The following is a 22,327-nucleotide window of genomic DNA, read 5'->3' as shown; positions in this document are numbered from 1 at the left end:
GAATAAATATATTCTTAATACGTGATTGTTTTCCTTGGGCTACAGTGCTTAGATACTTTTTACGGAATTCTTAAATGCCTTTATAAAATGTTCATGTTTCTGCTAATACAAATACAATACCTAGTCATTTTTATATGAAGACCTTATATGAAGGTTCTTTTTAGTGAAAATATGTCTGATGTGTGCCAATGTCTGACTGGGTTTTGATTTTCATATATTGAGCCATAATAGAATTAAAATCTATCATGGCATATTAAGTAAAAAAAAAAAAAGCATACATTATTTCCAGAATGTAGTTATTACTCTGAATTCAGAAAAACAATTTTCATAATAACCATATTGTTAATGTTCAGGTATGAGTATTTAAAACCTTGGTTTAAATGACACAGTCACTGCCAACCATGTCCATCATAAATTTTGCTTTCAAGGTAGCTTGACCTTTTCTTGTTGAATGAAACTACTTTCACTTAGTGTACCATCCTTCAACATAGCTTCTCTGCCTTTGGTTTTTCCTGCTCAGCAGTTGATGCCTGTGTTGCAACCTATAAAGAGAGTGTTTAGCTCAAACTAAATTGGTAGATATTGGTAAGACTGTGATAACTACAGTACTGCACAGTATGATATGATTCATGGTTCTCTCTGCATTTCATTCCCCATGTGTACAATGAAGAGAATTCTGTTACTAGAGAGCATGCTATTCTTGAGCCTTTTCATGTGCTTCAGCAAAAAAAGTTATTAAATGATCATTGAAACACAAACATTGCAAGAGCATAGCTTATCATTCTGTTGTTTGTAATGTGTGTGGAATCAGAGTCAGTGCTAAGTTGCTCAGTGCTTTCTTTTCCCTTCATTTAATCAAGCACACTTTTCACAAAAACCACAGTTTGAGTTGTTTTGATGTTTTTTAGTTTCCCCCTCTTTTGAGTTACACCATTAAAAATGAAATAATACATAACCTCATAATCAGTGGATTGAAATCCATAACCAATTTTGAGAGATAATAAAATTGAGCAGGTTGGGCTGGAGAGATGGCTCAGAGGTTAAGAGCACTGACTGCACTTCCAGAGGTCCTGAGTTCAATTCCCAGCAACCACATGGTGGCTCACAGCCATCTGTAATGAGATCTGGCGCCCTCTTCTGTATACATAATGAATAAATAAATTAAAAAAAAAATCTTAAAAAAAAAAAATTGAGCAGGTTATTTAATGGTATAAGTTGTCAACAAGAAGATACTTCTTTTTCTGATGCACAAAGTTCTAAAAGTTTAGAGGCTGGGAAATTTTCCATCTGTAAATTATGAGAATTTCTCTTCTCTAATACCAAACCACCACCACTAGATTATTTTCTCACTTTTTATTTAAATTGTTTGTTCCCTTGTGTGTTCATGTATTTTTATCTCTATTCACTTACCTTATATTAACGTTAAACTTTTAAAGAGGAGGAACATCTTCTTGTAAAATTATTTTCATAAATTATTGATGTATATGTACTTTAGATGTACAATGATGTTAATAACCAACAAACTCCAACAACAGAACTTCATGAGCCTCTTTTCATTTAATAAATAACATTAAAGTAGCATTATTATATAATGCATGATACCATACAGTGCAAAAAGAGAAGCTGTAATATTAGGTAAGGCTTCCAAATAAAACTTAATACCCCCAACCAGTTTTTCACAGTTTTAAAAACGAGTGCATTTATTAATTAAAGAGCACTCATGCCACCTAAAAATTTTATTTGTGGACCCTAGAACATTTTGAATTGTTTTGTATTTATAGTATTGTTTTCATGACCAAATGGTGCATTTTAAGAAGTGATAAAAACTTCTAATGAAGATAGCTGTTGGATAAACTGAATATTTAGTAAGGTGAGAGCAAAAATGTCCACATAAATATGGTCAATTAATCTCCTACCCATTGAAGATATTTATTGGTTCTAAAACAGTAAGAGTTAAATTTATAATCAACCCTTTGGGAACCAAATTGTTCTGTCTTACACAGAAGAAAAGTAACTTTCAGTGAAAAATAAGGTACTCTGTTGGTCATTTATTATCTCAAAGGGTGTGTTTTATTAGAAATGTCAATTTCACAAAATTATGTGTCCTGTAATACATAATTACATTCAAAATTGCATTTGAAATCTATTATTAACAGTTAACAGTGAACATTCTTAAAATAGTTATTACTCTTGGCCTTAACACAAAAAGAAATAATGTGGGTATTTTAGGGAGTTAAAAGCTGCAAGGCATTGGCCTAGGAATAAAGTCACTGCAGGTGTGCATCTTAATGGGCTGTTAATTTCATGTCAGGTGAACACAAAGGACAAGGACTATGTGTGTTTTTAAACTGCTTGGTATGGATATAGATTTGATGGCTGAAAAATACAAAGATGGAATGAAATGAGGCCAAATTCAATTTTCCCTCCTGAAGTATAATCCTCCTTGCTTAAAATGGAAGCAAACCAATTCCCTTTCCTCCTTTTGTGTTCCTTCCCCTCCCCACTACCAGATGACGCAGTATTCCATAAAACGATACACTAAGCTAGCACATCAAATGAAGTTATTCTTGTGCAAACTAAATATCTGCCCTTACAGACCAGGTACTTTTAGATGTCATATATTTGGCTATTATTATCCGAACTCACAATCATGGCCTCAGTTTAATGCTGCCTTTGTCCTCACAACTATTTCCATCACTTCTCAGGTATTAACAAGTGAACAATGCAACAGGGGCACCTATAAAAGTGTCTCACTTCAAACCTACTCATTCAACATTTGTATCTGAAGACTGGTCGGTCACATTAAAATTTGACGAGCTTTGCTTTGGAATATTCTTCTGTATTGTTCTCATATATTTCTCCTACTTTCCATCTATACTAAACTACTTTTCACTGAAATATACTTTTTCTAAAGAAGTTATTTGTGTTTCCCCTAAATTCAAGTATTTGTGTCATTTCACCTGAATCAATTATCTGTACTCCCAATGTTGTTCTTGTGTCTCCCTCTAATTCCTTCCTACATTCTGCCTCAAGATTAGAATATCTAATACACCCAAAGCTTTCCAGTTTGGGTGTTAGGGGCATCTTTGCTGGAGCTTGTGCATTATGGGAAATTCTTATACCTCTGAGCTATACTAGCCTTTCCCATAATTAAAAAATTTTAATGACACATGTGAAAGTCTTAAACTGGCATTTAATAAATTGGCAACCTACACAGAGAATAATGATCCTCTCAAAAGACACATGTTACCAAATAAAAATCCCAGTGCAAGATATGAGATATCCCCTTCCAGTTGTTGGTCAGAGGTAACTTGGAGAACCCTAAAGTAATACAGACTACTGCCATTGTTTGTAGTTGCCCACCAAAACTTGATAATAAGACCTTATTGCTAAAGCCACCGTAAACTTTGCTCATATGATGTGGAGAAATCAAGCTGGTGCTGACCTGAAAGATTCCTTGCTATTTTTATTGTACCAGAAGGTGATATATAATCTACTGGGAGAGAAGAATCAACTATCTTACACAGCTGTCAACCTTATGAGCTACAGTAATGACCAGCCTAACAATATATGCCTATGGGAACAATAGTCGCATGAATGTGATGGTGTACTTAACTACTCCCTGATTTCACTTAAGGCCCACTCCAAAAGAGGAAAGGCATGCCTGGTGCTGTAAATATGATCAAGAGCAAAAAGATGATGAGTTCATAGGCCCTATGAGTGACCCTAATACAATTATTTTCCTAAATGGACATAGTATCAAAATTCCATTTAAATATATATCTCAAGACCTATAGACAATTGCAACTATAACTTTCAGGCCTCATCAGAGAAGCATCTTTGTATAGTGGATAGTAATTAACACAGAAATTCGCAACTGATCAAAATCCAAAGGACAAAAAGCTTAGGAAACAACATGGAAGAAAGGGCAGAACGAGTGTAAGAACCAGACTTTGGGGATGCCAGTGATGAAACAGTGTTCTTAAGGAAATGCAGAACTTAGGTACTCATGAACTCAGAGCAGCTGTGATTGTCTGCTCAAGAACTGCACAAGGTCAAGCTAGTCTTTCCAGTGTAGACAGGAAGAGGCTCACAAACCTCCACTGCTACCTGAGGAGTTAGCAACAGTTGATGGCCTCTGGAGTAGGGTGAGCCAGTTATCTTAATGGTATGATCCCTGGAAGGATAACCATACTCTGATGATAGACCCACAACAATTTGTATGTGGCAGCATAATATGGACTTAGTAGAAAGATTTAGGGGGAAGGTGGGGAGTAAATATGATCAAAATAAAATGTATGCTCATATAATTATTAAACAATTAATAAAATATATCCTATTATTTTTCTTTTATTTTTGAGATTATAATATAATCATTTGTTCCTCCCCTTTCTTCCCTCCAAACCCTCCCATATGTCCCCTCTTTGCTCTGATTCAAATTCATGGCCTCTTTTTCATTAATTGTTATTACATTCTTATTTGTACACACACATACACACACACCCGTAAGTATATGTATATATACATATATATTCCAAATTTAACTGGTTAAGTCTGTTTAATGTTACTTGTATGTATGTCTTTAGGGCTGACTATTTGGTATTAGATACCCAATTAGTATGCTCTTCCCTGGAGAATATTTCTCTTCCTCTCAAAATTCCCTAGTTGCCTATAGTTTTATAGTTTTAATTTTTGGTTTGTTTTTTGGGGGAAGTTTGGGTTTTTTGGGGGGGCAATGGAGTTGAGACCTCATGGGTTTTCTTCCATCTACACTGTCATGTCTATTGTTTAACAACCTTGTTCATCTCATGTTTAGGCAGTCATATTTGTGAAACTTTATGGGAGTAGATTCTGACATTACTAAGAGACACAGTCTCATACCAAACTCCCTGATCCTCTGGCTCTTTGAATCATTCTACACCCTCTTCTGCAGTGTTCCCTGAGCCTTAGGTGAGGGAGTGTCTTGTAAATGTATCTGTTAGGACAACTCTGCATTTTGAATGATTGTACTTTGCTGTAATGGCCTCTGTCTGTTGCAAAGAGAAGTTTCCATGATGAAAGGGAAGGTCTACATTTTTCTGTGTACATTTTTCTGTGTTAGGGATAATGCTGGTTTAGTGAAGTGGTGTTTGGGGTTCTCCTCAAAGATCCATGAGATCACTAGCCATGGGTAGTTAGCTAGATTGTCAGTACCAGGTATTGTATCCCTCTTGTTGAACAAATCATAAGGCCTGTTGGTTACTACCAAGATATGTACGTCACTACTGCACGCTTAGGGTTATTGTGCCATGCACGTTATTGTTGTGGTTGATAGGTGTCATTGCTGTGTAGGACTGCCAGTTGCCACCTTTCTTTGGAAGTTTGAATGGCACCTTATGGTTCCATGGAAGCTAGTTTTCAGGGAAGAGATATTCAGGTCATTTCCAGCCTCAGGGCCTTTGAGCCTTGTATCTAAAGTGCATGGTGTCTTTACAACAAAGATTTAAGTTCCACCTCTAGGGGGCAGCCAAGGTCAGTAGCAACAAGCTGTATGGAACTCTCTTGTACAACCCCACCCAACTCAAAAGAGGGCTTCTCATACTTCATATTGGGTTTTTTGTTAGATCGTCTTTCGTACTTGTGGGGAGCATTGTTAGCTCAGATGAGAAATTTGATTTAAGATATATATGCATATTTATGCAAAGAATTACATGTATAGTAGATTTTATTTAGATAAAGAGTTAATAATATGATTCTTTGTGACTTTCCCAGATATTCTTTCTGTTCTGTGCTAGCTTTACTAATCAAATCCTTTTGACTGGCTCTCAAGACAATATAGAGAGTGTGTCATTATTTCTATCCAACTCTACTTAGAACACTTCTTCTTTATATATGCATATCTCACAACCTTAAGATAGCAATTTTATAGCACTGATTAGTGCAAGCTTCCCTTCCCATGTTCTAGCATCTTTTTCTGAAGCTATGTTGAAGTCTTCTATTTCTTCTAAGGTTCATGTTCAATGTCATGTCCCATAATTACCGTTTTATGATTCATCCACCCATTCATTAAATAATTATAAACTGATCATTCATATACATATATGTAATCTTTACATACATTCACATATATTTTCTACATACTGAGGATGAAGCAAAGAAAAAAGCAGCCACAGCCCTTGTCCTCAGAGTGCCTATCTTTTATCCTGGTAATCAGGTAATATGTAATACATAAATAAAATACACAGTGTGTTGGAATGTAATTACTATGAGAAAATAAAATACAATGAAGAGCATGAAAAGAAGAATATAAAACATTACTTAAACCAAATACTTTTCCTTCCTTTGGATACCCATAGCAGTTCATTTCCTTTACAATGTAGTTGCTTTTATACTTGTCCCGTTCCCTCAGTGATTTCCAAACCCCAATGAGAGCAACAACTACATCTTACTCATCTTTGTAACTCCTACAGTTATCAAGATAATGTTCAGTAAATACTTAATTGTGTTAAACAAAATAAATGCAATTGGAGTTTAACAGAGAATGTGGCATAATGTTTGGCCACAAAAGGCCCCTTAGAAGATATTTAATTTGAGCAAGAGCTTGAAAGATATAGGGAGGAAGAAAAGCTGGGTAAGTTGTTTTGATACATCTGTTCTTGAAAAGCTCAAAAGCATTACTTTATAAATGAAGATTAATTGTATGTATAATTCTCTCTTTTTAAAACCAGTGTTTCAGAAGGGACGAGCAATTGATACTGGTGAAGTTGACATTGGAGCACAAGTCATGCAGACCATTCCACCGGGCTTATTCTGGCGTTTCCAGATTACTATCCACCATCCTATATATCTGAAATTCAATATTTCTTTAGCCAAGGACTCTCTGCTGGGAATTTATGGCAGAAGAAATATTCCACCTACACACACTCAGGTATTTGATATAATAGATATTTTCTTAAATCTTTTTAGAGGGTACTATATCAAGCACTTCAAATGTTGTGATTTGTGAATCCTATAGGAGTCAAAGATGAAGGCAGAAAAATCTTTGTAACAAAGAACTATCCAGACTAATTACACTTTAATGAAAACACAGCATGTAGAAATAAAGAATAGCATTTAGCAGAACATATTTGGAAAAAGGTAACCAAAGAAAACATTCTTTAAACTTGACCTCCTGATGCCTAGGAAGAGATCAATGTGAGTGTCACAGCCCTCTCATCTTGCTTAGCTCTAGAGTCGGTACCTTCCTCACTGGTTTTGTCTATCCTTTTACCATTGTCCCAGTCCCAGAATGCACATCAACCAGAAGGTCATGGTAAACATATATTTTAAAAAGCAGACTATATCTTACATACAGAGTTTTTTGTATAAGCAATTATTTATAAGAATTCAAATATGTAAAACCTCTGCAGTTTTCATGGCTCATTCATAAACTTTAGATACCATATTTCTCATGCTTTTATTAAGCTTATTTCTTTTCTGCATTAATCCACTAGGAATGATGCTCTATCTAAGATGTAATTTAAAAGAACTAAATACTCACTCCATACTTCCCCTAACAGTAATGGTAGCATCAAACTTGATCTTCTGACCAAGTCAAGAATAGTCAAAATGCCATTCAAATGTGAATCACAAAACAGGAAAGTGTAAAACAATGTGTTCACCAAATGATTAGGGGGAAAGAGTGGCCTTTGAATATTTAAATATATACCCACAAAGAAAGTAAATCGGGATAAATGTTGTCATTTATAATGGTTCATTTATTTGTGGTTTAAAAACTGTAAAACAAGGCCACATTTCTGAGCAGAATATGCTATTAAGTATCTACTCTTAGATAGATGCTTTGGTAAAATGTCAGATCTCATACACATAATACTCAAAATTGTTTCTATTTCTTAGGGGTTTGCTTTTAATCAATTTTTACTTTGAGCAGTCCCAAATTGAGAAGTTCACAAAATTTGTAAGTGTAGTAAAACAATTTTCAAAACTAACAAATGCCTTTGATTTCAAATATACTTAAGAATTGTTAACTATCAAAGCAAAGGAATATCTGTTGAATAGGTCAGTGAGAAGTTAAAGATGGTTATATGTCCAGACGTAAAAAAAAATGGTTCAGGCTTATATTTGTGTTTGTATTTGTTCCAGTTTGATTTTGTGAAATTAATGGATGGCAAACAACTGGTAAAACAGGACTCTAAGAGCTCTGATGACATCCAGCACTCCCCAAGGAATCTGATTTTAACATCCCTTCAGGAGACAGGTTTCATAGAGTATATGGACCAAGGACCTTGGTATCTGGCATTTTACAATGATGGAAAAAAGATGGAGCAAGTATTTGTGCTAACTACAGCAATTGGTAAGCTGCCCTGGCTGTTATTTAAATTCACAGTATATCTCTAGAAAGACACTGGTGGAAAAAGTATTTCATTATTCAGACATACTGTTCCTTCTATCTTAAAGTCACTATTCACTAAAGGTCACTGTGAGTAACATTTTATTTTTGTTCTTGTTGTTGTTAAAATATTGGTTAAGTTTTTTTTTAAAGCTCTCCAGTATTTGCTGATATTCTAGTATACTTGTCATGCAGCCCTTTATATGTTCTTAACAAAAATATTTCCTGGATAATATTATTTTAAAAAACTATATAGATGAACAACTTCAGAGAGAAAGCTTATAAGCAAAAATATCCCTGTTAAGCTGAGCAGGATAACTCACTCCTGTAATGCCAGTAACGAACGTAGCATGTAGGTTTGTGAGTTTAGGGTCAGCATAAGCTAAAAAGGGAATTCAAAGTCAATCATGGCAAACCAGTGAGAACCTACCTTAAAATACAAAATAGGTTAGGGATGTAGTTTGGTGACAGAGTAATTACCTAACATGTATGATTCCAAAGGTTCTATCCCCAGTGAGAGAAAGATAGTTAGGAAATAAAGGCTCTGTTAATTGGTTTGATTATAAAATAACAGCAAATAAATACCTCTTAAAATAGAAAGACTGGCATCAATACATAGCTTTAGAACAATTGATTCTAGAACCACTAAAACTTCGAAATGCAAATTAAGAATACTTAGAGAATACTGAGAACAATAACTTGAGTCATTCCAAGCCCTTTACTCAGATTTCTTTGGGTCTGATAATCAAATGGCCATTTCAGTGTGCCCATGGCCTTTTAAAGTGTGCTCTTTCTAAATACAATGCCCATGTCCACTCTTATTCACCATCACCCTTCTTAGTCTGAAGCATCTCAGTCTTTGTCATGTTTTCTCAGTAAACTCAGCCCCCTGACCCTTTGTGTGAAGAAAGCGAAGCTCTTTAGCAATTTGGGAGTCCTCATGGCAAACAACTTGTAGACAGAGCATCAGATTGTTTGAATTTTCATAAAAACACATGTCTTTTAAAGGAAGGGAAAATCTTTTACAACTGTCAGTTTTCTCTACAGCTCTCAACCACTTTATCCTTTAGTTAACCTGTTCAGCCATATGTTTAGGAAGATGTGTTGACTGGTAATAGATAGACCATCTGCTCTTGATAACAATTAGGTTCTATTTTTACTCGATGCTGAAGACCTTGAGAGAGTAGAAAGCAGTAATTAGAAAAGCAATAAAAATCATACTGAGACAAACTCCACTGATCTTACATCTTTAAAATACATAATATTTTTGTTAACTTAGGAAAATGATACATTTTTCAGTAAAGTCATTATTTTATCACTAACAGTATATCCTTAGAATTCACTGCAATGAAAAAATCAGAATACAATTTTGATAATATTATTGCCATTAAATTATGAAGACTGATTTAGAGAAATTAGAAGACATAAAATATTTGTGAATATTTTCTCTCTTCTTTTTAATTTAACCCCTCATCTCAAATGATAAATACTAACCAAGCTATTAACCTGTCAAAAGCTAGTAGACCCAGAACCATGCTTGGGACATTTTACCTTCACTCTATTTCATCCCCAAAGGAATTTCACCTTTTAGATATTTTCTTATCATTCAAATATCAAGCCATCAGTTTCATATGAAACAATGTATTTGCCTTTTGCACATGCAAGTCAATATCTTTACTTTTCTACTTGTTTAATATTAGAATCAACAGATACATTTCACTCCCTGTTCCACAAAGAAAGTTCAAAGGAGCTGGAGAGATGGCTCAGTGATTAGAAAGAAGCACTTGTTGTTCTTGCAGAGGAAGTGGGTTCAATTCCCAGCACCCACATGGTATTTCACAACCACCCATAACTCCAGTTCTAGAATATGCCCTCTTTTAGCCTCAAAACACCAAGTACACACATGACACATACATCATATATATGTATATAGATGCAGGTAAAACACTCATTGATAAAATAACAAAAAAATTAAACTCAAGTAAATTTCCCCCAAATAATCAAAAACATATAAATAATTTGCCCTAAAGCATACCCATTATTTTTTATACTTTTATGCCTTGTCTTAATGACAGTGAAGGGAGGCTTATATATTTCCTAAACAAACTAAGGATTGTGTTGTTCATAATCCATGCAGCCTGTGAATCCTTTCCAAACTCTTTAAAAATTATCTAAAATAGGCTCATACCATTTTCATTTTCTTTTCTTTATTATGCCCAGGGGAAAAACTCCAACACATAACCACAGGCTCTCTAACTCTGTAGTAAACTAATTAAAATGCATTGCTCTCAATGATTTAATGTGGGAATACCTACAGATTTGCCCAGGGTGCTTGGTAGATTATAGCTTGTTGGACAAGATCTCTCAGACCAGATTCAGGAGCTTCAGAATAAAAGTCCAGGAATCTGTCTTATATGTGCCACACAATGTCTCTACTGATGCAAAGGACTCACAGGCCACACTCATACAAGTGCCATTTCTCAGCCTTCATTACAATTATTCATTCTCATCATTCAAGCAAAGATACCAAGTGGAAGAGGGTTTCTTTAATTAAAATTGGAAAAGTCAGTGGAATGATTTTAATAGGCAAGAATTTAAAAATAAAACAAGAAGGAAGAAAGGAAAGAAGGAAGAGAGAGAAAGAGAAAAAGAAAGAAAGAAAGAAAGAAAGAAAGAGAAAGAAGAAAGAAAGAAAGAAAAGGAAAGGAAAGAGAGAGAGAAAGAAAGAAAGAAAGAAAGAAAGAAAGAAAGAAAGAAAGAAAGAAAGAAAGAAAGAAAGAAGGAAAAAGAAAAAGAAAGCTATTTTGTAAGAATGGATTGAAAAAAATTAGTGGCAGAGAACTGATAAGCATTTACAGTCAAGAAGGCATTTCTCAACAAAATACTTAGGTTCAAATGCTTTTACAGGTGGTGAATTTAATATGAACAGTTACTTTAAAAGCATGCCATTGTCACTTATTAATGGAAATGAACTAGTGATTATCATATCTAACCTGTCAAGATAGTATAATATATTAAATAGTCCACATTGCTAGAGAGAAACTTTATTTGCTATAATGTAAGTATAAAAAATACAGTAGTCTTTGTCTTATGGGTTGCATTTTAAAGTCTGTTCTGCTTTTGAGAAATGTCTTATACTTCTGATACCTTTTTAGCTTTATCATGAATGCCTCTTAAGAATACAATTTATGCAGACCCTTTACGCACTTTAGAGAGAAGTTGGATTTTGTTCTCTTAAAATTCACCAAACTGAGAACCATGTTTAATAATCTACTGCATATGACATCTTGCAGAAGTCTTTGCCATCTAATTTTGAGCAATAAGGGATTTGCAGACAGCAGAGGACAAGATTATTATAGACAACTAATTCTTGAAACTTTTAAAACATCATATCTCTAGCCTAAACGTGGATTCTTTTTTCTCTTCTTTTGTATTACTAGAAATAATGGATGACTGTTCAACCAACTGTAATGGAAATGGAGAGTGTATCTCTGGACACTGTCATTGTTTCCCAGGATTCCTTGGACCTGACTGTGCTAGAGGTAATGTTGTGCTATGATTCTGATTGTTTTAGAACAGTGGTTCTCAACCTTCATAATGTTCTGACCCTTTAATACAGTTCTTCATGTTGTGGTGACCCCCAACCACAAAATTATTTCATTGCTACTTCATAACTATAATTCTGCTACTGTTATGAGTTGCATTGTAAATATCTGATATGCAGGTTATATATGTGACTCCCCCCATGGGGTCACAACCCACAGGTTGAAAAACACTGTTTCAGAGAACTGTCATTGAAGAACCCATAGTGGTGATAGTAACAATAGTTATAGCAGCAACACCACTGGCAGTGCTCTCCAACAATTGTCACCGAAATCTGAGCATTTAGTATGCCAGCTGCATTCTAAACACGTCTCATTGCCTCTTTTTTTTCCTCTTTCCTATACAATTGCTATGAAGTAGGTCTGCTATTAACCCCATTTTTTGAGCAAAGAAAGAACCTCAGAAGGAATAGTTAAGGAAATACCTGACATTAAGTACCAGCTGAGATTTGAACCTAGATTATCTGAGTCAATACTGCTTATATTTCCTTTATAAAGAAATTCATAACAGCCTGAGTTTGAAAGGAAAAGTCAGTATTCGAAAACACCATCATAACTGGAAGTAGTGATGAATCACTAAATGGATATGTGGTTTACAATGTAAGAGATGGAAGCTCAAAAGTTAAACCTAACATTCTTTATTGTTTCATGCACTTGCACATAGTTTAATTAATTCTTAAAAAGCTTTCGATAAATTGGACCATGCATTACTCTAGAATTGGAATTAATGTTTTGCAGATACTTCTTTTTCATTTTCAATGTAGTCTTAAAGTTTCTGGTCTGCTTGGTTAATCTCAGATTTCTTAGGAGAAAAAAAAACTCTGTTCATGTAGATTAAATTCCATTGAATAAAGAATTCTAAAGCAGTTGCTAGGTTCCCTGTACCATAACAGATCTTGTGAAATGGAAAAGGGTTTTGTATTTTAAAAGACATATAAGAAAAACAGAAGATGTGAGCACTGCCCTCAAAAACCGTATAGATTTAAAATGAACACACACAGTGACAAACTAGAATAGGTATTCTAATAAAAGTCTGTTTATTGAAAGGAAGGTCCACTGTGAATCTGTTTGTACAACCTTTACAAGATGTTTTTCATTTGAATAACACCCTATTTATTAGTATTTAATATACACTTTGGTTCCAAAATGTAGTATATATGTATTTGATGAAATAAAAACCATCTAAGGAAAAAATAAAAATAAATAAAAAAATCTAAGAGACAAAACCCTTAGCTTAAAATAGTAGCAGTGATAATAGTTTTGACATTGCAATAAGATCAAAAGCAAGTATTTATTCTCCACTTCAGAAATCTTCATAATTTATCTTTATCCTACTTCTATAGGAGGAAAATTCTGTCTTTAATCATGATCATAAGCTGATTTAATAAAGAGTAAGATGAAAATATTACTTTTTCCAGAAATGATTTACTAAAACCAATGTAGAATTGTTCTTATGAGATTTTTGAAATAAAAACATTACAACATTATTTGTCAACCTTTAGATTCATGCCCAGTGCTGTGTGGCGGAAATGGAGAGTATGAGAAAGGCCACTGCGTCTGCAGGAATGGCTGGAAGGGACCTGAGTGTGATGTTCCAGAAGAACAATGCATCGACCCAACGTGCTTTGGCCATGGCACCTGTATCATGGGAGTCTGCATCTGTGTTCCTGGATACAAAGGAGAAATATGTGAGGAAGGTCAGAGCCCCATTTCAATATATTGCTTCAGGCTTTTCTCTCACTGGCTTGCCAAAGTATCATTCTGTAATACTACTAGAAATACAAGCAATCTTTGCAAACAGCAGATGTTCAACATGCCTTTGGTACATACAGCAAAGGTTTGAGGTTGGCGAACTTCATGTCTCTTCTGGAAGCCTCACAGAATACACGAGACTGTTTCTATGACACCTGTAAAGTGGAAATGCGAAATTGATATCTTTTCTCCTACTTTCTAGTACTGTTTAATAATGTTAGAATTTCCATATTGATTATTTTAGGTATTAATTCATATGTTTTCATTATTACAGAGTGCATTATGCTGCAAAATGTAGCTTGGCATTTAAAGAACAAAATAAAAATAATGATATAGAGACATTTGGAGTCATCTTGCAAATGTTTTCTTTGGGAGTGATTTGTAATTACCACTATTATTATTGCTTTATATTATTTATTTATTCTCACATGCCTCATGCTGAAACTTGACCTCCATGCCTAAAAAATCAGGCTTACTACTAATGAGTTTCAAAGCAGAGCCTTTATATTAAATTCATCCCAAAGGAGTCTTTAGAAAAAATATTTTGAAATGGCTATAGTTTTAGCACTTAAACAGACATATTGGAAAATAAGTTTACTAGTAATCAGACCATTTTCATGCCACATTCCTCAAATAAGACTGATTTCAGAAATAATATTAAACCATTACCATGGGAGATGGTCTCATCACAACTGTTGTTCAGGAAAGAGGCTGCTGAAAATGCACTGTAATTGCTTTTTAAAGATCGCTCATTAAGACTATTACACAGCATTCTAAAGGGTTTAACCTCATTCCACTCCATGAACAAGCAAGACTTTAGCTTTCCACCTCCCATCAGTAGCAGTGGAATATGGGTGTAAAGACTTTGTTTGTTCCAGTGAATTACATTGGGTCTGTACAAGGCACTGGCATTCCTAAGACATCTTTGAAATACTTATTTTATGATGATCAAACTATCATTATATGTAAGTATAAATTCAGATTCTGTATAGACCTAGACACAGTTAACAATGAGTGGTATTGCTATCACATCTACAATTTGCCACGAAAATCATTTAACCTAATTTATTAGACTCTTCTGATTTGAATTTCATAAGCAGCTGAAAAAGGAATTCAGTTTAAATTAGCCTTTTACTTGGTCTCTAAGAAAATATGTAAAACAGCCAAAATAACATGGAAGAATGCTCACCATATTTAATGGCATAAGCTTTACAAATACAATAGAAAAATATTTAACTCATATCACATGTGATATTTAACTCTTATAACACATATGAAGACTCTATAAGCTGAGTCAGGCTATGGATAGATTTTGTTTAAAGACATGGTGTTCTAATTGTTTTTATTGACTGATTTAGTTGCCAAATTTTCAAGATAGAGAATGGTCACATTGAATATTCCTATTTCTAGCCTCTCTTGAATACTAGAATGTCTGGAGACTGGGCCCACATCATCTGGAGCCAAGTAGCAGCAGTTGCTTCTAAACAGAACACATAGTTTCACAGTTTGCTCCCAATCAGCAATGTCCTTACAAACACCCCATTTCCTCCACACCTGCTTTCTCTAGGCCTATGGTTTTCATTCCTCTGGTTTACGTATGATTTTATGATGCAAACATCTTTATAACAAGAATTTCTAGTCATGAAGAAAGAAGCTGATAACAATTACGCTTCGGAGTGAACTTTATTAGGAGAGAGAACCTCCCTGGAAACCATGGGGGAGCCATGATTGGGCGTTAGGTGGGAAAGAGCATTATGAGAACCTTAAGAGGGATACCTTGAAATGAAAGAGTAGGAAACATAGCTATCATATACACCATTGAGAGCCTACAGAGAGAGCCTTTGGAGGAATCCTCTGAAAAAAACATTTCTGGCTTTTACAACTTTCCAGAGTTTAGCAGGAAGTTCTACACCACAACACCTAGTTGAGCCTAGTCTGTGTGACAAGAAACATGGGGAAAGCAGGTAGGGCTATAAAATTACATTGCAATGGCAAGGGGAGGAGCTGGGTTTGTTTCCTCCCCTACCTTGGTCAAGGTCTGAAAGTTCTAACTTTCTGCTGTGAAGGGTGTGGCCTGATTTCTAGGAGAGGTGTGGTGATATTATATTTGAGCTGAAATGTGGTGATATTTTATTTGTGCTTTAATAAATAAAGCTTGCCTGGGGATGAAAGGAATAGGAACAGCCATTATAAGTAAACGAAGAAGTCAGACAATGGTAGCACATGCCCTCAATACTGTCACTTGGCAGGCAGAGAGCTGCCTAGATCTCTGTGAGTTCAAGGCCACACTGGAAATAGAGCCAGGTGTTGTGGCACATGCCTTAAATTCCAATATGAGTTATCCATGGAGGTTCGGAGGTCTGCACAGACAGATAGGAAGTGACAGAGCTGGGCAGGAAAAGGAAGTGATGTAGCTAGACAGAGAGAGCAAATCAGATGGCAGAACAGCAAGGTATATAGGCATGGGTAGACAGAAGTAACTCTCATTTTGGAAACTGTGGAGTTGGTGAGGTGAGATTATTTGTGGCTTTCCCTATTTTCCTGATCTCTCAGGCTTTCACCTCTATATCTGGCTCCGTGTTTTTTATTTAATAAGACTGTTTAGAAATTCATCTACAATTTGTAAAGCAGATGTTAAACATGTGGTCAACTTGTAATAGAATTATCCCTCAGGACTGGAAAGAGTTAATTACAGCTGTCCTAGAAGCTGGTCCACAGTTACAATTTAGAACATGGTTTAAAGAGGTGGCTAAAACAATAGAACAACAAACAATGTAGGACTAGAGGTGTGGAACTTTCCCAGGATCAGCTTCTTGGAGAAGGCAATTAAGCTGATATACAAAGACAATATTTATATGATAACCAAACCCTAATTCTATGATGCATGGCAGCCATGAATGTGTGGGACAGAATTGAGGAAATAGAAAAAAAAAAAACTAAGTCATTTACAAAAGTTATACAAGGCCCCAGAGAATCCTTCACGGATTTCTTACAAAGGCTGTCTTCAGCAGTAAATAGAATGATACCAAATTCAGAAGCTAGACAGACAACAACTGAATCTTTGGCTTTTGAGAATGTAAATGCAGCATGCAAGAGAATAATCAGGCCATTAAAGGCAAGATCAGCGCCATTGGAAGATTGGATCAGGGATACAATATTGAGCCTCATGACCATGATATGTGGATAGGAGAGGTGATAGCAAAAGCTTTGAGAAAAAATAGTAATGTCAGATGTTTTAATTGTGGTAAACAAGATCATTTGAAAAGGGAATGTAAGCAGAGTGTTCCTAGAAACAATGTTTATTCAAGGAACAATGGTAATAGAATGTCCCTCCCTTCTGGATTATGCAGAAGGTGTAGTAAGGGTAAACATTGGACCAACAAATATAGATCAACAAGGGACAGACAAGGTAATTCTTTGCCTCTACAATCAAGAATCTCTCTGAGGAGCCTCACGCAGGCCCCCACAGCAAATTCAGTTCAGACCTTTCCTGCCACCATAGAAGAAACCCCTTCTCAGAGCAATTAAATAACCAAATGCCTATTGGAATAAACCAGGCTGGTTGGGGTGATAGAACAGCTGTAACACAGAGAACAGGAAATTCAGGAGAAACCATAAAGCAAATTTTTTGGTAAACTTCTATAAATGAACAAAGACCAAAATTAAAAATACAAATAAATGGTGCTCTCTTGGAAGGTTTGGTAGACATAGGTGTGGACATTACAATAATTGCACCAGAATTTTGGCATCCAAATTGGCCTCTTCAGGAGGTAAATGTTCAGCTATTAGGGATTGGAACATTATCTCAAGTGAAACAGAATGCAAGATGGCTCGAATGTATAGGTCCAGAAGGACAGAGAGGAAAGTTAAAACCATATGTGGCTAATATAGCTATGAATCTATTGGGCCGTGGTCTATTATAACAATGGAATACCCAGATTAACATTCCTCCAACCTCAGAAACAAACCATAAACCAATACATGTTTCTGTGAGAAATATTAGGAGATATTATAAAGAACAGTCACCAGCCATCCAGATTATACAAGGACAGGGCACAACAACAAGATAGGCAGCTAGACTTAACAAACGTGATTCAATGTTACAAATCTCTTAAGAAAGAAGTCAGAATAAATTAATGGAATTTTGTTTATTGTTCTTGTTGTATTTTGCCATTACCAAATAGAGTTCTTCTAAAAATAATCTTGGGCTTTATCACTTATGCCAAATCATGAAACAAATTAGATATACATTTGGATATTTTTTTAGATGATTAGCTCAGTTATTAGAATATTGTTTTAATGACCTTCAGATCTTGGGGTAATTATAATAGCAATAGCACCAATTATAACACTGTTAATGGTAGACCTTCTGTGGTAACAATCCACACCCAAAAAGTAAGTCAGACTTGAAAATTCATGGAAGTTGTATCAATGTATTCCCATTGCTACAAAAAATACTTCAAAGCATAATTAACATTAGGACAAAGTATTACAGTCTTATTTGTATAGAAAGATAAATAATTTGGAAGTCAACCTTCCCATACCAACAGAATAGTCAGGGGAAAGCACAAAACAATTTTCTACAAGGCAAAAATTTATAGAAATCATCAAATCATAGACAAATAGAATTATATCTATTCTAAGATGATTACCACAGATAGAAGAAGGGGGCATAAAGAAAAAAATTTTGAAAATGAATTAAAAATGTTGCATTTTTCGTGCTTCTGAAGAATAAATGTGAGGTTATAACAAATTTATATAAATTTTATTATTTCATATAACAGTAGTCACTTCACCAAATAGCTTGTCATCCAAATTAAAAACGATTTAAAAACTCCTAGACACATTAAGTAAAATTTTGATTCTAATTTGAGAAAGGATAAAGAATGGCTTATCAAAAAATGCTCAGGCATTTTTGTAAAGCTGAGAAATTCCTACTGAGGGTTCATACAGGTCCACCCACTCATTTGTGTGGGGGATATCACATACTGTTCAGAATTGCTTGCAGCATATGTGTGATTTTCTTCTTCCAAATTTAGGTTGTAACCTTTATCATACCCTACCATATTTTTAAGTGTTAATAATCTTCTGGTTTAAACACAATGTTTGCATGAGTCATTTTATTGCCTAATTAAAGCAACATTAATGATACAATACTAGGAAATCAACGTATCTCAGTTCCATTATTCCACACCTGTTCTCTACCAACCTTCCCTCTCACCCCCACCTTTTTTGTTTTATTTTTTTGGAATTCAGAGGACTGCTTAGACCCAATGTGTTCCAGCCATGGCATCTGTGTCAAAGGAGAATGTCATTGTTCTACTGGCTGGGGAGGAGTCAACTGTGAAACTCCGCTTCCTATATGTCAAGAGCAGTGCTCAGGACATGGAACTTTTCTTCTGGACACTGGCGTTTGCAGCTGTGATCCCAAGTGGACAGGATCTGACTGCTCTACAGGTACATTGGGGTTATCTCTCTCACTTCCTCTATTCGCAAGGTATACCTGATCATTTCCTTAAAGTATTATATTTCAAGATCTGGATTGCAGTAAGTTTCCAGGTGTTTTTTGTTTTGTTTTGTTTTGTTTTTGTTTGTTTGTTTGTTTGTCTTGTTTTGTTTTTCAAGACAGGGTTTCTCTGTGTAGTTTTGGTGCCTGTCTTGGATCTTGCTCTGTAGACCAGGCTGGCCTTGAATTCACAAAGATCCACATAACTCTGCCTCCCAAATGCTGAGATTAAAGGCATGTGCTACCACCATCCAGCAACTAGGTCAGTATTTTACTGTCATTTATTTACCTTATTTCAACAGTATGTTTCTTTGCGATAGGTGCATGTGATTTACCTTTTGTTCCCTTTGTGTATTTTACTGTAGTTATTTCAATAGTTTTCAAATTTCCTACAATCTATTCTTTTCAGATTCTTTCAAATCTCTATTGCCACAAACTTGAATAGTCAGCATGTCCACTGAGGAACTCATCAAGTAAAAACAGAACAACCACAGTACTTTACCCCATTTAATATATTATTACCATATAATTATTTCTACAACATTGTTTCTTTTCCCCATTTCTTATCCTAACATCTTCTATAGTTCTCTCCTGTCTACAGATAAGCTCCTTATCAAAGGATCACCACAAACTATTAAAACTGCCTGCCCCCTACTTCTGCTTAATGAGTAAATCCCTCCCTCTGCTTGCACAATCTGTAAGATCTACTTATCTTATGTTCACTGAATGTTCAGACTTTCCATGTCTTTTGTTCATCATAAAATGTTATTAACTTTTAACCTAGAAAAAATCCAACCTACCCACCAAGACCAACTACAACTTTATTCATTTTGTTAAACCTTTTCTAACTAGGTCAATATGAATCCTACAAAATCCATCCCATGTGCATTGCAAGAGAGCACAGAAGCCATTGTGATTTAAGTGTTTGTACATATGGCTTCTTCTTTTCTTCTGAAATGCAAGTGTTGGAAAGAATAGGTCATTCTTTATATTTTGTGTCTTCAGATTATACTTTTGTTAAATGAATAGAGTTAACCAATGACAATTGGAAAGTTTCTGCCTGTGGATTTTGTGGAGGATGTAAAATGGCATATGGTGAGCAGAAAATTTCAGTGAACTGTGGGATTTTGTTACCGGTGAGTTAGCATATAAACTGAAGTCTATGATTCTACACCAAGGAAGCATGAGGATCTCTCTGTTAAGATAAATAATTCTAATATATCTCTTAACCACAATTATAGCCAAACTTCACTAAAATTTTGTTTTTTCACATTGAAATAATATGGAAAATAGGAGTGGATTTTAAAATATCAGAAAATTAGAGCTCAGTATGGTTATGTATGCCTATAACCCCAGCTCTTGGAAGGCTACAAAAGGTGGATCCTAATTTCCAGGCCAACATGGGCTACGTAGTGACTTCTAAGATAGTCTGTCTATAAAGTGAGACCTTGTCTCAAAGAAGCAGGAAAAAAAATTAAATGATAAAGGTTATTTAATTGCCACTAAATGCAGTTCTTAAAATTTATTCATTTATAGATGTACAAAATACACACTAACATCTATGTGCTGGGCATGATGATTGGAGCCAAGTGTACAGAGGTGCCAAAATGGGAGTCATCTTTGCAAAAGTAGATATTATAATCTAGTAGGAAAGAAATGTTTACAAAGTTAGACAGGAATGACAAAATCAAAGTGAGTAGACTTAAGGAGATATGTCACAGCAATCAAGCCTGATTATTAACTTATTTTCAACATATTACTGAACACCTTTCCTAATTCCACATGCTAAATGTAATAGTATGGGCTGCAGCTCCAATTTTAAAATAATATTGATGCTAGTATTCTTATTATAGAAAACACATAATGACTTTGTATTGTCTATTCTAAGTGTTGCACATATATCAATTCAATTCACTCTAAGTATAACTGTTGTGACTACTTTAAAGCTGAAGAAACTGAGGCACAGAGACAGGTGATAACATACCCAAATCACCAATATAACACATGTTGAGACAGAAGTTTGACCTTGAACAGTCCATATATTTAGTTACCACCATCTAAGAGTCCATTACCTACTTTATCATATACAAAAAGTGTTATTACTAGACCATGTCCAGGGCCATGGGGCACAGAGTATGAAGAGTAAGCAATGTTATTTCCCTAAGATGAGGGATAGCATTGAAGAAAGCCTCACACTTGAATTCATGCAGAAAGATGGTGAGTGTTTATTGGGTGGACAACGAAAACCCAGGCAGAAGGGATAGCTTTAAAAAGAAAGACACAAATCTAAATGGCACACCTGGTGGTCATTGGGTTAGTTGCAGAGCAGGAATGCTAAAGAAGATAAAACTGTCACCAATGAGAAGAGCACTGGGCCAGACTATAAAGAATTTTATTTACAGGCAATGCTCAGGAATTTGCATTTCCTCGTGATCCAATAGGAGTGAACTGAGTGGTTTAAAAGAAACTACAAGGTCTTTTTAAATTTTACCATTCTGACAAACACTGGAAGGATTAATTCAAGAAAGGATGGCACAGGGAAGCAAGTGACAGTTGTGTGTGGTGACTGAGAGAGATGGAAGCCTGGTATAACCAGTTCAGGTCACTGACAGGGGAAAAAAGCAGATGGGTAGAAATGCAGGTTTCATGTAGAGGGGCCAGACATAGTAATTGATCATGACTTCATGTTGGAGAAGTTTGCATAAGATGTAGATAGACATGTGTAACCAAATTTCTAAACGGTCTTATTAAATAAAGAACAAGGAGTCAAATATAGGGGTAGCCTTAGAGATCAGGGAAATAGTGAGAGCCACCAACCACCTTACCTCACCAGCTCTGTAGCTTCCAAAATGCCATGACTTCCTGTCTACCCAGGCTTTTATTGCCTTGCTGTTCTGCCCTCTCATTCGCTCTTAGCCCAGCTACCTCACTTCCTTGTCACTGCGTGTCTGTACAGACCTCCAGGTCTCTATGATTGGTACTGGATTAAAGGAGTGTGTCAGCACGCTTGGCTCTGTTCCCTAATGTGGCCTTGAACACACAGAGACTCTGCCTGCCAAGTGATCAGATTAAGGCGTGTGCTACCACTGCCTGACTTTT

General features: G+C 35.3%; 1 protein-coding gene across 1 annotated transcript in view; it reads left to right on the top strand.

Moving 5' to 3' along the window:
- The window catches only part of Tenm1 (teneurin transmembrane protein 1), a 519,119-nt gene that overhangs the window by 313,719 nt on the left and 183,073 nt on the right, over positions 1-22,327 (top strand). The window contains exons 7-11 of the mRNA XM_059251544.1: positions 6,708-6,907; positions 8,122-8,332; positions 11,809-11,910; positions 13,473-13,667; positions 18,979-19,179. Of these exons, the coding sequence (XP_059107527.1) occupies positions 6,708-6,907; positions 8,122-8,332; positions 11,809-11,910; positions 13,473-13,667; positions 18,979-19,179 (909 nt within the window). The remainder of the gene's footprint in view (positions 1-6,707; positions 6,908-8,121; positions 8,333-11,808; positions 11,911-13,472; positions 13,668-18,978; positions 19,180-22,327) is intronic.

This window comes from Peromyscus eremicus, chromosome X, assembly GCF_949786415.1.
Source record: "Peromyscus eremicus chromosome X, PerEre_H2_v1, whole genome shotgun sequence".
NCBI classification, from domain to species: Eukaryota; Metazoa; Chordata; class Mammalia; order Rodentia; family Cricetidae; genus Peromyscus; species Peromyscus eremicus.
Note: the sequence above shows the minus strand (reverse complement) of the source record. Positions and strands in the feature narration are given on the sequence as shown.